The 13,565-nt window shown below is 40.9% G+C and overlaps 1 protein-coding gene across 4 annotated transcripts in view; it reads left to right on the plus strand.

Annotated features, from left to right (window-relative positions):
- GARNL3 (GTPase activating Rap/RanGAP domain like 3) overlaps positions 1-13,565 on the plus strand; it is a 134,667-nt gene that overhangs the window by 51,338 nt on the left and 69,764 nt on the right. For all 4 annotated transcript variants that reach the window (XR_011233936.1, XM_069474681.1, XM_069474683.1 and 1 more), the window contains 2 exons: positions 11,144-11,243; positions 13,307-13,425. Coding sequence is in view for 3 of the 4 variants with exons in the window: in XM_069474681.1 (XP_069330782.1) it covers positions 11,144-11,243; positions 13,307-13,425 (219 nt within the window). In the remaining variant the exon portion in view is untranslated. The remainder of the gene's footprint in view (positions 1-11,143; positions 11,244-13,306; positions 13,426-13,565) is intronic.

The following is a 13,565-nucleotide window of genomic DNA, read 5'->3' on the forward strand; positions in this document are numbered from 1 at the left end:
CCTTATTTACCTCTCTGGGCTCCCACTTTCCTTTCAGTTTGGTTTGGTAATTCCTGCTATCTGGTAAGTATTCCAGTACTTTTAAGGACATGATTGTAATATTTTTCTAGTACTTCTAGTTTTTTCAGTGGGAGGGTTGATCTGAATAACCTTGCCTGTCATTACCAAAAACATTTTATATCGGGAGTGCTTTTCACATAGTATGACAAACCATTTATTCACCCTGTGTCTTTAGGGTCATTTCTCGGTGCCAGACAGACGGAGCCCTGGATGCAGGGGTGAATAGGCCTGCTGAGGTCCCTGCCCCCGTGGGCTTATGGACTGGCAGGGAGAACAGTCAGTAACTAACATAGACATGTAGAATGGTTGCAAGTAACAGGAAGAGCCCTACTTGGGATGGGGTGGCCATACAGGGCCTTACCAGGGACATCCCAGAGAGGCTAAGGCCTCTGAGTGTGCTTCCCAGACTGCCAGGGTAAAGGACCTGCTTTTTTATTTCTGGCCAGTTGCAGAACTATGTGTGGTCCTATTCTGTATGACTGGTGTGCAGCACTCCCCCTGTGCAACTCATCATGGAACTGTAGCATCCACATTGGTCTGGACTCTGTTTCAGGAGACAAATCCACTGAGCATGTACTTAGAGGCCACAAGAACATCAAAACGCTATAAAAGTTCCTAAATGCTTGCTCTCCACTCCTGTGCACTTTGTCATGGGCTGGTGAGCAGTTGGCAGGTCGGCATCCTTCAGCATGGACCATACCTCACTGCCTCAGAGTTCATCTGGGCCAGTCCCCCACCCAGTGTGTGGGTCCCTGCAACAGCTTTGCCAGCTATCAGCCAATGTGTCCCTGCCTGAGTATATCTCCAGTAATGGGAAGCTTGCTACCCCTTGGATAGATTTTTCCCTCTTGTCACTAACGAATTCTGACAACTACAAGGAGTTAGCGTCAGACTTCACAGGTTTTAAGGGCTCAGTCCCACAAGGCTGCCCACACCTCAGAAGCCAGTCATGAATATTGGGTCCCCAGGTATTCCCACTTCTGACTGACTTAGCTACAAAGTCAGGGGTTCCCACAACCCCCTCCTCAGGTTCCATAACCTGCTGAAATCACTCACAGAACTCAGGAAAGTACTTTACTTACTATTACTCATTTATTATAAAGGGTACAACTCGGGAACAGCCTAATGGAAGAGACACACTTGGCAAGGTATGGTGGAGGGTGAGGGGTGCAGAGCCTCCATACCTGCTCTGGCTGTGTCTGGACTCCAGCAGCTCCAGTTGTTCACCAGCTTGGAAGCTCCCAGAGCGCCACCATTTAAGGGTTTTTATGGAGGTTTTATCAGGTCAGCGTGATTGATTAGGCCACTGGCCATTGATGACTCAGTCTCTAGTCCCACTCTTCTCCCTGGAGGTTGCGGGGGAGCCCTGTAAGTTCCAAGCTTCTGATCAAGGCTTGGTCTTTCTGGCCACCAACCCCCATTATGAAGCTCTGTAGGAGCCCCCCAAGAATCCCCTCCTTAGAACAGAAGACACTCTTATCACTCAAGAAATTCCAAAAGTTTTAGGAGCTCTGTGCCAGGAACCAAGGATGAAGACCAAATATGTATTTCCTATTATACCACATCCCTAAAGCAGTTAATTACATTTTTCAGAATCTCTAATTGCTAGAAAGGTCTTTTTATTGAACAGAATTTATTTGTCTATATTTTCCACTCAGAGTTTCTATTTATGTTCTCCGTGGCCCCATAGTGTAAGTTTGAGCCCTCTCCAGCGTGACAGGCCTCCAAGCATTCGAAGACATCTGTTGTTTTCCTCCTGAGACACAGAATCAGTTCCACCATCATCCCCTCGTTGCTGTTCCTTGGACACCTGTGAGGTCATGGACCTTTCAAACTGAACACAGGGCTCTGGGTGCATTTCACGCAGCCACTGCGTGGAGCATGCCTGTCCCCTTCCTTGCTGTAGACACTCTACCTCTTTGTATGAAGCCTGCTGACTCACTATGAACCTACACTGTGCTACTTCCCCCTGCTTCCAGTGTTTTTCACGTGTGCCATCATTTAGCTGTGAGACAGCATCATGGTATAGCAGAGACGATTTTGGAGTCAAATAAACCTGGGTTTGAACTTCAGCCCTACTGCTTAATAGTTTTTGATTCAACGTCTCTGAGCCTCCATTTCTAACATGTGAAAAGGGAGGGGAATCGTACCTTGTAGCACTGGGCCTTCCCCATGCTGTACTTAGCAATTTGTACTTCGTCCCTAGGTATAGGATTTTGCGTTGTTCACATTCTCATTACCATGTCCCATAATTGCTAATTGTCGAGAGTTTTTGGTGACATCTTGATTCTGTCACTTGTCCTCTTAGCGAGCCTACTGAGCAGCTTTATATTACCTTCAGATGTGCTTGTCTTACCATCTGTGTGCTCATTCAGATTATTAATTAAAATGAGTGTGACCCCTGGGTGGATCACTGGGGACTTCCCGTACAGTTCACTGGTGTATATCAATTAGTAGATGGTAGCACAGAGGGGACAATCTTTCAGCTTTTTACAAATCTATCTTCCTTAGCATGGGGAGGATTCTCTTATACACTGTTGGGGGCTACGTAACGTAGTACACAGTCTTTTGGGAGGGAAATTAGCAATAATTTAAAATGTGAATGCAATTTGGTCAGGTGTTCTGTTGTAGGATATGTATTGTCATCTTTTTTTTGTTTCTTCGTTTTTGCTTTTATTTTTGTTTTGAGATAGGGTCTTGCTCTGTTGCCCAAGCTAGAGTGCAGTGGCATCATCATAGCTCACTGCAACTTCCAACCCCTGGGCTCAAACAATCCTCCTGCCTCAGCCTCCCAAGTCACTGGGACTACAGGCGCACAGCCACCACACCCGGCTAATTTTTCTTATTTTTTGTAGAGACAGGGTCTACTAAGTTGCCTAGGCTGGTCTTGAGAACTCTTGGCCTCAAGTGATCCTTCCACCTCAGCTTCCCACAATGCTAGAGTTACAGGCGTGAGCCACCACGCCCAGCCTATAGTATTATTTAAGATAGAAAAAAACCGGCTGGGCGAGGTGGCTCACGCCTGTAATCCTAGCACTCTGGGAGGCCGAGGTGGGCAGATTGTTTGAGCTCAGGAGTTCGAGACCAGCCTGAGCAAGAGCGAGACCCCGTCTCTACTAAAAATAGAAAGAAATTATCTGGCCAACTAAAAATATATATAGAAAAAATTAGCCGGGCATGGTGGCACATGCCTGTAGTCCCAGCTACTCGGGAGGCTGAGGCAGCAGGATCGCTGAAGCCCAGGAGTTTGAGGTTGCTGTGAGCTAGGCTGACGCCACGGCACTTATAAGATAGAAAAAAACCAACCTCAATTTCCATCTGTAGAGGAATGATTATATAAACTATGGTACCTTTACACAATGAAATGCTTAGTAGCTATTATAATGAGGTAGAGGTATATGTATTACCACAGAAAAATGTTTAAGATACAGTGTTAGACATAATTTCCAAAAGGATATGTAAGCATGTAATAGTAATTGCTTCTCGAAAATGGAAATGAGAAGTTAGGAAGGAAGTTAGAGGACCTTAACTTTCCACTTTATACCCTTCTGTACTGTTTCATTTTGATTTCTTTTTTTTTTTTTTTTTTGAGACAGAGTCTCACTCTGTTGCCCAGGCTAGAGTGAGTGCCGTGGCGTTAGCCTAGCTCACAGCAACCTCAAACTCCTGAGCTCAAGCGATCCTCCTGTCTCAGCCTCCCGAGTAGCTGGGACTACAGGCATGTGCCACCATGCCCGGCTAATTTTTTCTATATATATTTTTAGCTGTCCATATAATTTCTTTCTATTTTTAGTAGAAATGGGGTCTCGCTCTTGCTCAGGCTGGTCTCGAACTCCTGAGCTCAAACGATCCGCCCACCTCGGCCTCCCAGAGTGCTAGGATTACAGGCGTGAGCCATATTTTGATTTCTTTTATTTTGTTTTTAGAGACAGGGTCTCACTCTATTGCCCAGGCTTGAGTTCAGTGGTGCAATCATAACTCACAGCAACCTCAAACTCCTAGGTTCAAATGATCTTCCTGCCTCAGCCTCCAGAATAGCTGGGACTATAGTCATGAACCACCATGTCCTGCCAATTTTTTAAAAAAAAATTTATGTAGAGACAGGGTCTCACTGTGTTGCCCAAACTGGTCTTGAACTCCTGGGCTCAAGCAATCCTCTCACCTCAGCCTCCCAAAGTGCTGGGATTATAGGTGTGAGTCACCATACGCAGCCCCTTCTGTACTGTTTATGTATTGTACAAGTCTTTTATCCAACTGAAGTGTTTAATTGAAAAAAAAACAAAAAGAATTTTTGTAGTTGTTAAAAAGAACAAAGTAGATCTATACTATGTGTACTGCCATAGAAATAGTCCCAGGATATTTTCTTTAGTGAAAAAAAAAAGTTTCAGTGTAATATCTATACTACTGTCCCATTTATAAAAGCAAATTATGTATATTGTGCATATGTTTATGTATGTATATATGCACATTTTATATATATGTATGTGAATATGTGATGTGTGTATATATGTATAAAGTGAACACATCTTTATAAATGCATAAAAAGATCTGGGATTGTCCATACCAATCTGGTAGCCATGGGTCTTAGAGGGAAAAGAAGTAGATTGGGGCATGGAGGATGGGGGAGAGAAAAAGATGTTAATTTTTGTGTGGTTTCACTTTTTTATAACCAGTTTATATTACATTTGTAATTCAAAATTATTAGTTTTTTTTTTTAATCCACTTTCCCTACTGCCAGTGTTAGCAGTTTAACCTAGGAACTGAAGTAAAATCAGTTTAAATGCATTCATTCATTTTTTGAACTCACTCTGGGAGAGACTGTATGCAAAATCACAGGCATTACATAAAACTATTCATCTCATTTGCAGTCTAAGTGTTTGTATTATGTGGATTCCCTGCTTAAAGTCAAATATTTGAGAACATTTAAATAAAATCAGGGTGTTATACCTATGGATTTTGATTAAATTCTCAAAATATTCTGGCCTGATTCTGTCTTCCTCCTTCACATCCCACAAATATAAGTGGGGTTAAAAAAAGGGAAAGAAAGAAAATGAAGGTGACAGGAAGCTTTTGTGGGCTTTGGAATTTGATGCAGAAATGATTCAGGATTTCTTAGTCTCAGGACTCACTCACCACTGGGCGTGTACAGGCATGTCTCAACGTAGAAGGATTTGAGTTCATTACTCTCCATCATGTCTTTTGACAACATTTACCTAAAAATGCATAAAATAAGTGTGGATGTTTGCAATGTTAAACTTCAGTTATCTGGAAAGTATGCTCATCAATGTTCCTAACTTCCTGTTGATGTCAAATAAATGTGCTTCCAGGTTCATTGTTACCTTAAAATGCTGAAGAAAAAGTTTCTATATCTCTGAAACCCTTTGTAAAATAGGTCACACTTAAAATAGGATATATTGCAAATTAAAACCACACTTAGGTACTAATATGCCCCCTCCAGAACTACTGAAATTAAAAGGACTGAAATGCTAAAAGTTTGGTTAGAGGATGTGGAACAACTAGAATTCTTACATATATTACTAATATGAGTATAAATTGGTATATCCCCTTTGGAAAACTGGCAGTATGCACTAAAACTGAATGTGTGTACCCTTTGTGTCCCAGGATGTGTGTACCCAACAAAAATGAATATTTGTATCCACCAAAGGACAGACAAAAGAATGGTCATAGTGGCTTTATTTTATTTTATTTTGAGACAAAGTCTCACTGTCTTGACCAGGCTGGAGTGTGGTGGCAGGATCGTAGCTCACCATAATCTTGAACTCCTGGGTTCAAGAGATCCTCCTGCCTCAGCCTCCCATGTAGCTGGGACTACAGGCGTGTGCCACCATGCCCAACTAATTTTTTTATTTTTTGTAGAGAAAGGGTCTTGCTATGTTGCCCGGGCTGGTCTTGAGCTCCTGGCCTCAAGTGATCTTCCCACCTCAGCCTCCCAAAGTGCTGAGATTACAGATGTCAACCCGTACACCCAGCTGTGGCTTTATTGCTAATAGCCAAAACCCAGGAACAATCCAAATGTCCATAAACTGAAGAATGAATACATAAATTGTGGTATTCATCCTAAGGACATGACAATGAAAAATAGTGAACTACTGCTACACCAGTAACATGGATGCATGTCCCAGACAGAATGCTGAAGGACAAAAAGCCTGACTCAAGTGAATACAAATGACATGATTTCATTTCTGTGATGTTCAAGAGCAGGTAAAACTAACCTGTGGTGATAGAAGTCAAGATGGTGTTTACCTTTGGGGGTGTGATTGGGTAATAACTGAGAAAATGAATCTTTTTTCTGTCTTGATCTAGGTAGTGGTTACGAGAGCGTATACATGTAAAAAAAAATCATTTAGCTGTACACTTCTTTGTGCCCTTTACTTTGTGCCACCAGTATTACACATCATCATAAAGCAGAACTCATTTTCAGAGTTATTCTTCTGGGGTCCTGGGTGGAGGGTTTTGTTTTGTTCTTTGTTTTTTTTGCTTAGTCTTTGTTGCTTTTGTCAGTTCCCACGTGTATTCCTGTCTTTGCACCTCACCATATGGGCTTTTAACAAGCTACAGGAAGTGTCTTGCTCTGCGAGACTCACAACTTTTTGGTGTTGGGTTTCCCCCCCATTTCAGTTACGTATTCAGTGAAGATGAAAGTTAAATAGGTAACTTTTTAATCATTGAAAAGATCCTCACATGACAGTTGGTACTCAGCAGGACTGCCCAGAGACCCATCTCTTCCCGAGATGTGCTGTGTGTTGCCCTCCCTGTAGTTCCATCCTGCAGGGGCAGCGTTCAGACCCTGGGGAAGGAGACAGGCAGATCCAAGTGCTGCAGAAATCTAGAGCATGTGGGTCACTTTCTATGCCTTTGAATGCCTGGGGCAGTCTGGTGAAGCCTGGAGACCCCTTATCAGAATATTTTAAGTGCATAAAATAAAATATGTAGGATTATAAAGGAAAATAGTTGTGTTTAAATAGTTATCAAAATGATTTGTGATATAGTAATACATATGCTTTTTAATATATTAAATAGTAAAGCCAGCAGCAGGTCTCATAACTACCATAATTTTAAACGGTAAAGAATAGAAACAGTATTTTGAGATATTTGCAGTCACTATAATGAGTTCTGAAAATATCTGATTTTTGTGTGTGTGTATGTGACATGGTTACCAGGACTGTTCATTCTACTGTAGTTTTTTGCATACATTCATAATTGAACACTGAATGTTAGTTAGAAGTTAAGGAAAACAAAGATGTATTTGTTTTGCTACATTCAAGTTCAAGCCCCACTCCTCTGCCCTGTATTCTTTTAGAACAGGTATAGAGCATTGTTTCTCAAAGTTGTGTTCATCAAAATCACCTGGATGCTTGTAAAATGCAGATTCTGGTGCCCCACCCGCAGAGATCCTGAGGAGAATGTCTCCTAGGCCCAAGAGTGCACATTTCAACAAATTTGTGAAGTACTGAGCTAAGCCCTGGTACTGCTACATGAAAGAAACCTCTCTGGGCCACGCAAATCTTGGAGGCTCCAGAGGTTTAACTATCCTGATGACATGAGAGTTTCTTCTTCCGGCTCTGCTGGAGCTTTCTAGGTTCCAGGGCTTTCGGACCATGACACCAACCCCTGTGGAATCTGACTGAATGAGACCAGCCTCCTTGGCTGGACCCACCTGTGTCTCATCAGCCAGTGCCTGAGGCTGGCTGGGGATCCTAGGTCATGCCATAGCTGCCTGCTGCCCTGTGGCACAATAGAAGGAACTGGAGACTGGGAGTACTGCTAGTGATTCAGGGTTGTAAGCTGTTGATAATGAATCATGCAGAAATCCTACAAGGAACAAAATCCAATGATGTGTTCCTTTTGAGTCACACCAAAAGGTCAAAACTAAGAGCAACATCTTGAACAGGTGATCAAAATTAACCTCACCAATGAGGAGCAGATGGGTCTTTTGAAATATGATAAGCTGGGAAGGGCAAGCCTCACTCATGTGGTATTCCAACCAGGTCTGCATACCCTGGATCTGATCCTGGGGAAACATTGGACAAACCCAAATGAGAAATGCTTTATTTAAAAAATGAGGGTGAGTGGATGGTGCATTTTTTCAAAAATGTCAATGTCATAAAGACAAAGAGTCTGTGTGAATGCTCCAGATTAAGGGGATCTAAAGAATCATAACAATGAAATGATCCTATACTGAAAGGGGGAAATGCTTTAAACAACATCCAGTCGATTGACAAAACTGGAATACAGATGGTAAAGTTTTGTATCAACGTTACATTTACAGAATTTGATAAAGCTGTATTGTGGTTATGTAAGAATGTATCCCTACTTTGGAGAAATACACACTAAGTATTTAAGGACAAAGGACTATTATTTATGCATGTGAGTCATACATGGTTCAGAAGAATATTGAATATGTATTTGGGGGGATGAGCAAATGACCAGATGGGGTAAAATGTTAAGTAGGTGAATCTGGCAAAGGGTAAACAGATGCTCTTTGCACAGCTCATATTCTTGCAGCTTTTATGTAAGTTTAAAATTATTTCCAAATAAAGATTGATATATGTGAAGTAACAGCTAGTTTTTAAAAATTGAGGAAAATCCAATAAAAGCACAATAATGCTGAAACTTTAACCTACATTTTTAGTCTATATAATAGGTTAAAAAGGCAGGACATAAAAAAAGACACAGACGATGATGTAATGGTTAAGATATAAAAAGAAAAAAACCTTTGAAATTGGAAGTGGTTTCGGTTCCAGCTCCACTACTTATTATCTCTGCAACCTTAGGCAACATACTTAAACTCTCTAAGTCTCATGTCTTCATCTGAAAGTAGGGGGATAAAATAGAATCTGTCTCATAAAGTTGGAGATGGTGGTTCTGGAGATAATGCATATAAAGTGCTTAGCTTAACGTTTGGCATTTAGAGCACTCTCAATGAATGTCGGTATTTCCAGAGCAGTGACAAAGACAGAAAGCTTCCTAATTCATTTTATAAGGTAACATAACCCTGAAAGCATGACAGAAATACATACAGAAAGGAAGCCTATAGATCCATCTCACAAACAAATATGATACATAAATCATTTTTTAAAGTTCAGAAATATGTGAAAATAGTAATATACTATGGCCTAGTAGGGTACCTTCCAGAAATCTAAGAACCATCCAACATCAGAAGAGCTATTACTATATACTAATTCATTACATTACAGATGATTATTCTCCCCCATTTAACCTATTTTCTCAATAGTTGGCCCCTCAAAAAGCTTTTGATAAAATTCAATATTTATTCCTGAGAAAAGCCTCTTTGTAAACTCAGAATTGAAGGAAACACCTTCAACATGATAAAGAAACTGACCACAAACATCTAGTAAATTGCTAGAGGCATGTCAAAATCAGAGTGTGTTCTGGTAGCCTGTCTTGCATAGAACACAGCACGATGGAGATGGCAACAGAGCTGCCATAGAGTGACATCAGTCGTTCAGGAAGACTCATATCTAACACAGTCTCAGCCCAGGCCATGCACAATTCAGATATTTACTGTAAAAGTATTTAATGCCTTACAAGGATTGGGAATGACAGGATGTTCAATAATTAGAACTGAGTTAATTGATAAACTATTTGGGGAAAGTTGATCCTTACCTCATAGCATACATCAAAATACATGCTATAAAAAGAGAAAAATGTAAAAATGAAACCATAGAACATCTAGAGGAATATAGAAGTAAATAGTTTCATTACTACTGGGATGGAAAAGGTTTTTTATATGATGATACTAAAGGCAGAAGCGTATAAAGGGAAAAATATGAAAAATTTGCTTCCATAAACATTTAAAATATCTATGTAGCCAAATATACCACAAAGCAAGTTTAAAAGCAAAAACTTAACTAGAAGACATCATTTACAATCTATTTCAAATATTTCATAAATAAATCATTAAGAAAAAGAATACAGTGATAGAAAACTGACACAGGACATAAATAGGTAATCCACAAAGGAAGAATTATAGAAGAATAAAAATATGAAGAAAATGTTCGATCCAACTGATGCACAAAGAAACACAATTAAAAACAACATTGAGGTTCCATTTTTGCCATTAAATTGCGAAGAGGAAATGTCATAGGTATAGGAAGATGGCACCCTCAGCCATCACTGGTGGAACGATACCACCTTCCTAGATGTCAGGTTGGCATTGTGTCGCAGATCCTTGATAATGTGCATATCCTTTGACAAAGCTATTCAGATTCTAAGAATTTATCTTAAAGAAATAATTGGGCAAGTAAGTATGGGAATGTGGAATTAGAAGATGTTCATCATAACTTGATTTACGGTAACAAAAAATTAGAAGCAGCCTAATTGTCCAGCAGTACTAAATAGTTATATTATGCCTATATAATAAAATAGTGCAGAGCCATCAAAATTAACATTGTAGAAGTGTATTTATTGACATGGAAAAAATATTATTAAGTGGAAATGCAAGCCAAGAAACTGCATATTCAATACGATTCCATTATATTAAGAAAAATACATGTATATATGCATAGGAAAAAACTTAGAAAAAACCGTACCAAAACATTAATAGCGATTATCTTTGGATATAGTATTAAGATTATTCATTATCTTAATCAGTATTTTCCACATTAGTTGGGCAATTTTTATGATAAATTTTTAAAATTCTATAAAACGTATGAACTTGAGTAAGATACTGCGGAGATGTATTCTAGGTGAATTGTGCCTGTTACTGGGGTAAGCAAGAGAAGAGGGCACCTCTAGGGGGCATCAACTCCCAAATATTGCAGAAGCTTCAGACCGGAAAGGAGAGGTACTTTATACTCATGTTAGAAAAGGCTGAACTCACTGGCTCGCTGGTTCTTTTTCCGTCAGCCCGAAGATCTCCAGGATGCTTCCCTGATGTGACTTTAGACTGGGTGTCTTTTCTAATGAAAGTATGTGGCTCCAGCCCTTAGATGTACGTTTTACCAATGAATTTTCTGGTTCTTTAGCCGCTGGTTGATTGCCAGCTTCATGTTTACTTTCTGAATAAGCCTCTTAATGTCATAACTTTGTTCCATTACAGAATGCAACCGCTCTGCCAGGTACTTGGCGAAGAACAGACGTGCACTTAGAGAACCCAGAATACCACACCAGGTGGTATTTCAAGTATTTTTTAGGACAAGGTAATTATGCCATTATGGTAGTTGGGAAGAAAGGATATTCAAAATGAAAATTAGTATAATTTCAGGTACCCTATATAAGTAGAACTAACCAATTTAGGGACACTAACATCAGATCATTTCACTTCAAGGTTGGTAGGAAACTTTGTAGATTAAAAGATTCAATTCAAAGTCTCAGCTCTAAGAGTTTTACTCATAATTTTTTTTGGGGGGGGGTTTAAGAGTTTTACTCGTAATTTTTTTGGGGGGAGCAGTAATTTTTGCCCCTGGGAGTGAAAAGGGGATTAACTAACCTGAATGAGTGATTTGGGAGATAAAAAGAATTTTTCAGGATGGGTAAACTTCTTTAGACTTAATAAGGTAAGTGCCCTGTTTATAGTGGATTTTGAACAGAATTGGTTCTCTTGAGGTCAAGGGCCAGTATAGAACCAGAGAGGCATTAGACTGTAGGCTCTGACATCATTCATATGTTCATCAGTGACAAGGATTTATTTATCACCTACTACATGCCAGGTGATATGCACAGCGGCAAAGGCAGTCATGATCCTTGCTTTCATGGATCCTGTAGATTGGATCTGAATCCTGGTCCTGCCATTAGTAATCATAGGACCTTACACTAGTTCATCTCTACTTCTCTGAGACTCAGTTTCCCTTTCTGTAAAGTAAGAGTATTACCAGCGCCTTCCTAATAGGCTTTTTTTTTTTTTTTTTCTGGGGGGAAGACAGAGTCTCACTCTGTTGCCTGGGCTAGAGTGCTGTGGCGTCAGCCTAGCTCACAGCAACCTCAGACTCCTGGGCTCAAGCAATCCTCCTGCCTCAGCCTCCCAAGTAGCTGGGACTGCAGGTGTGTGTCATGACACCCTGCTAATTTTTTTTTTTTATTTTTAGTAGAGACAGGGTCTCGCTCTTGCTCAGGCTGGTCTTGAACTCCTGAGATCAAGTGATCCTCCAGCCTTGGCCTCCCAGAGTGCTAGGATTACAGGCATAAGCCACCACGCCCGGCCTCTTCCTAGTAGGTTTAAACAGAAGTTTCAATGAGATAGCAGGAATAACACTAACCCTGGCACATACCAAGAGCTGTTATTAATAGCTAGGTACATTTAAAGTGAAGGGCTCAAGTGAAAATATACAGAAAGATGGAAAACAGGAATATGGCTAATGAAAAAAGATTTGGGGAAGAGGAGAATAATCTCTATTGTGGGATTTGAAATGAGTTAGAGAATATGCTTCTTAGACTAATGCATTTGTTTGTAGATATGATGCTTGAGCTATATGACATGAGAGTGAGCAGACCTAAATGATATCTTTTAAGAAATCTGATTCTGTATTATTCTAAGAGATTCATTTATTTGGCTAGGCATAATTTATTGGGAGGGTATAGAAGGATGTATACAGAAAGAAATCAGCAGGAAAGTCACCTTCCCAGTGCTCGCAAGCACAGTGCCCAGAGCAGTGAGGACTTTACAGATAAAAGTGAGCCGTGAGTTTGGATGCCTTCAGCTACAAGTAACAAAACGTGACTCAAACTGGTATAAACAATAAGGGATGTAACGAGAAACCCAGAGGCCCGTCACACTCCAGGGTTGGTGAATTCAGAGGCTGGGTAATGTCCAGGACCTAGGCCCTTTCCCTTTTTCTCCTTCCCCATCTTTAGTGTGGCGATGTGGCCCTTGGGCTGGCCCTCGAGCTGGCCCTCCTCACGGTTGCAAGATGGTTGCAGCAACTTTAGGCATCACTTCTAGACACCACCATGTCCAAGGGAAGAAGAAGGCCATATTTAGGAGTGAGGAAGCCTTTCCAGAAGCCCTTTGGCAGATTTTTCTTCCTGCTGATTGGCTAGAATTGGGTCACATGTTCATTCCTGAGCCAGTCAGTGGCAAGAGGAAGTGAAGTGCATGATTAGCGGAGTGATCGGGTTCCATCCCGAGCTGGCTTTGGGATTATTGTTCCCTGACGGTGTGGGAAGGGCTGGACACCACCTGCATTGTCATAGTAGGTGCTACACTACTATCTGTGACTGGCAGGACTGTTGCATTCTTGCTCTTCTAAACCTGTGTCTTTTCCAGTCCATCAGAATTACATTGGAAACGATGCAGAGAAGAGCCCCTTCTTCTTGTCCGTGACCCTTTCTGACCAAAACCATCAGCGTGTCCCTCAATACCGTGCAATTCTTTGGAGAAAAACAGTAAGTATCGACTTGCACTTGAATCAAAGCTTATGCAACAGTTTCAGGTGATAACTCCTGTGTTGGGGAACTGTGTGCCAGTCTTCTCAAGTGAACATGCCTTCGTCCAAAGCCCCTATCTTCTGTACCAGGCAGGCTGT

This window comes from Eulemur rufifrons, chromosome 7 (assembly GCF_041146395.1).
Source record: "Eulemur rufifrons isolate Redbay chromosome 7, OSU_ERuf_1, whole genome shotgun sequence".
NCBI classification, from domain to species: Eukaryota; Metazoa; Chordata; class Mammalia; order Primates; family Lemuridae; genus Eulemur; species Eulemur rufifrons.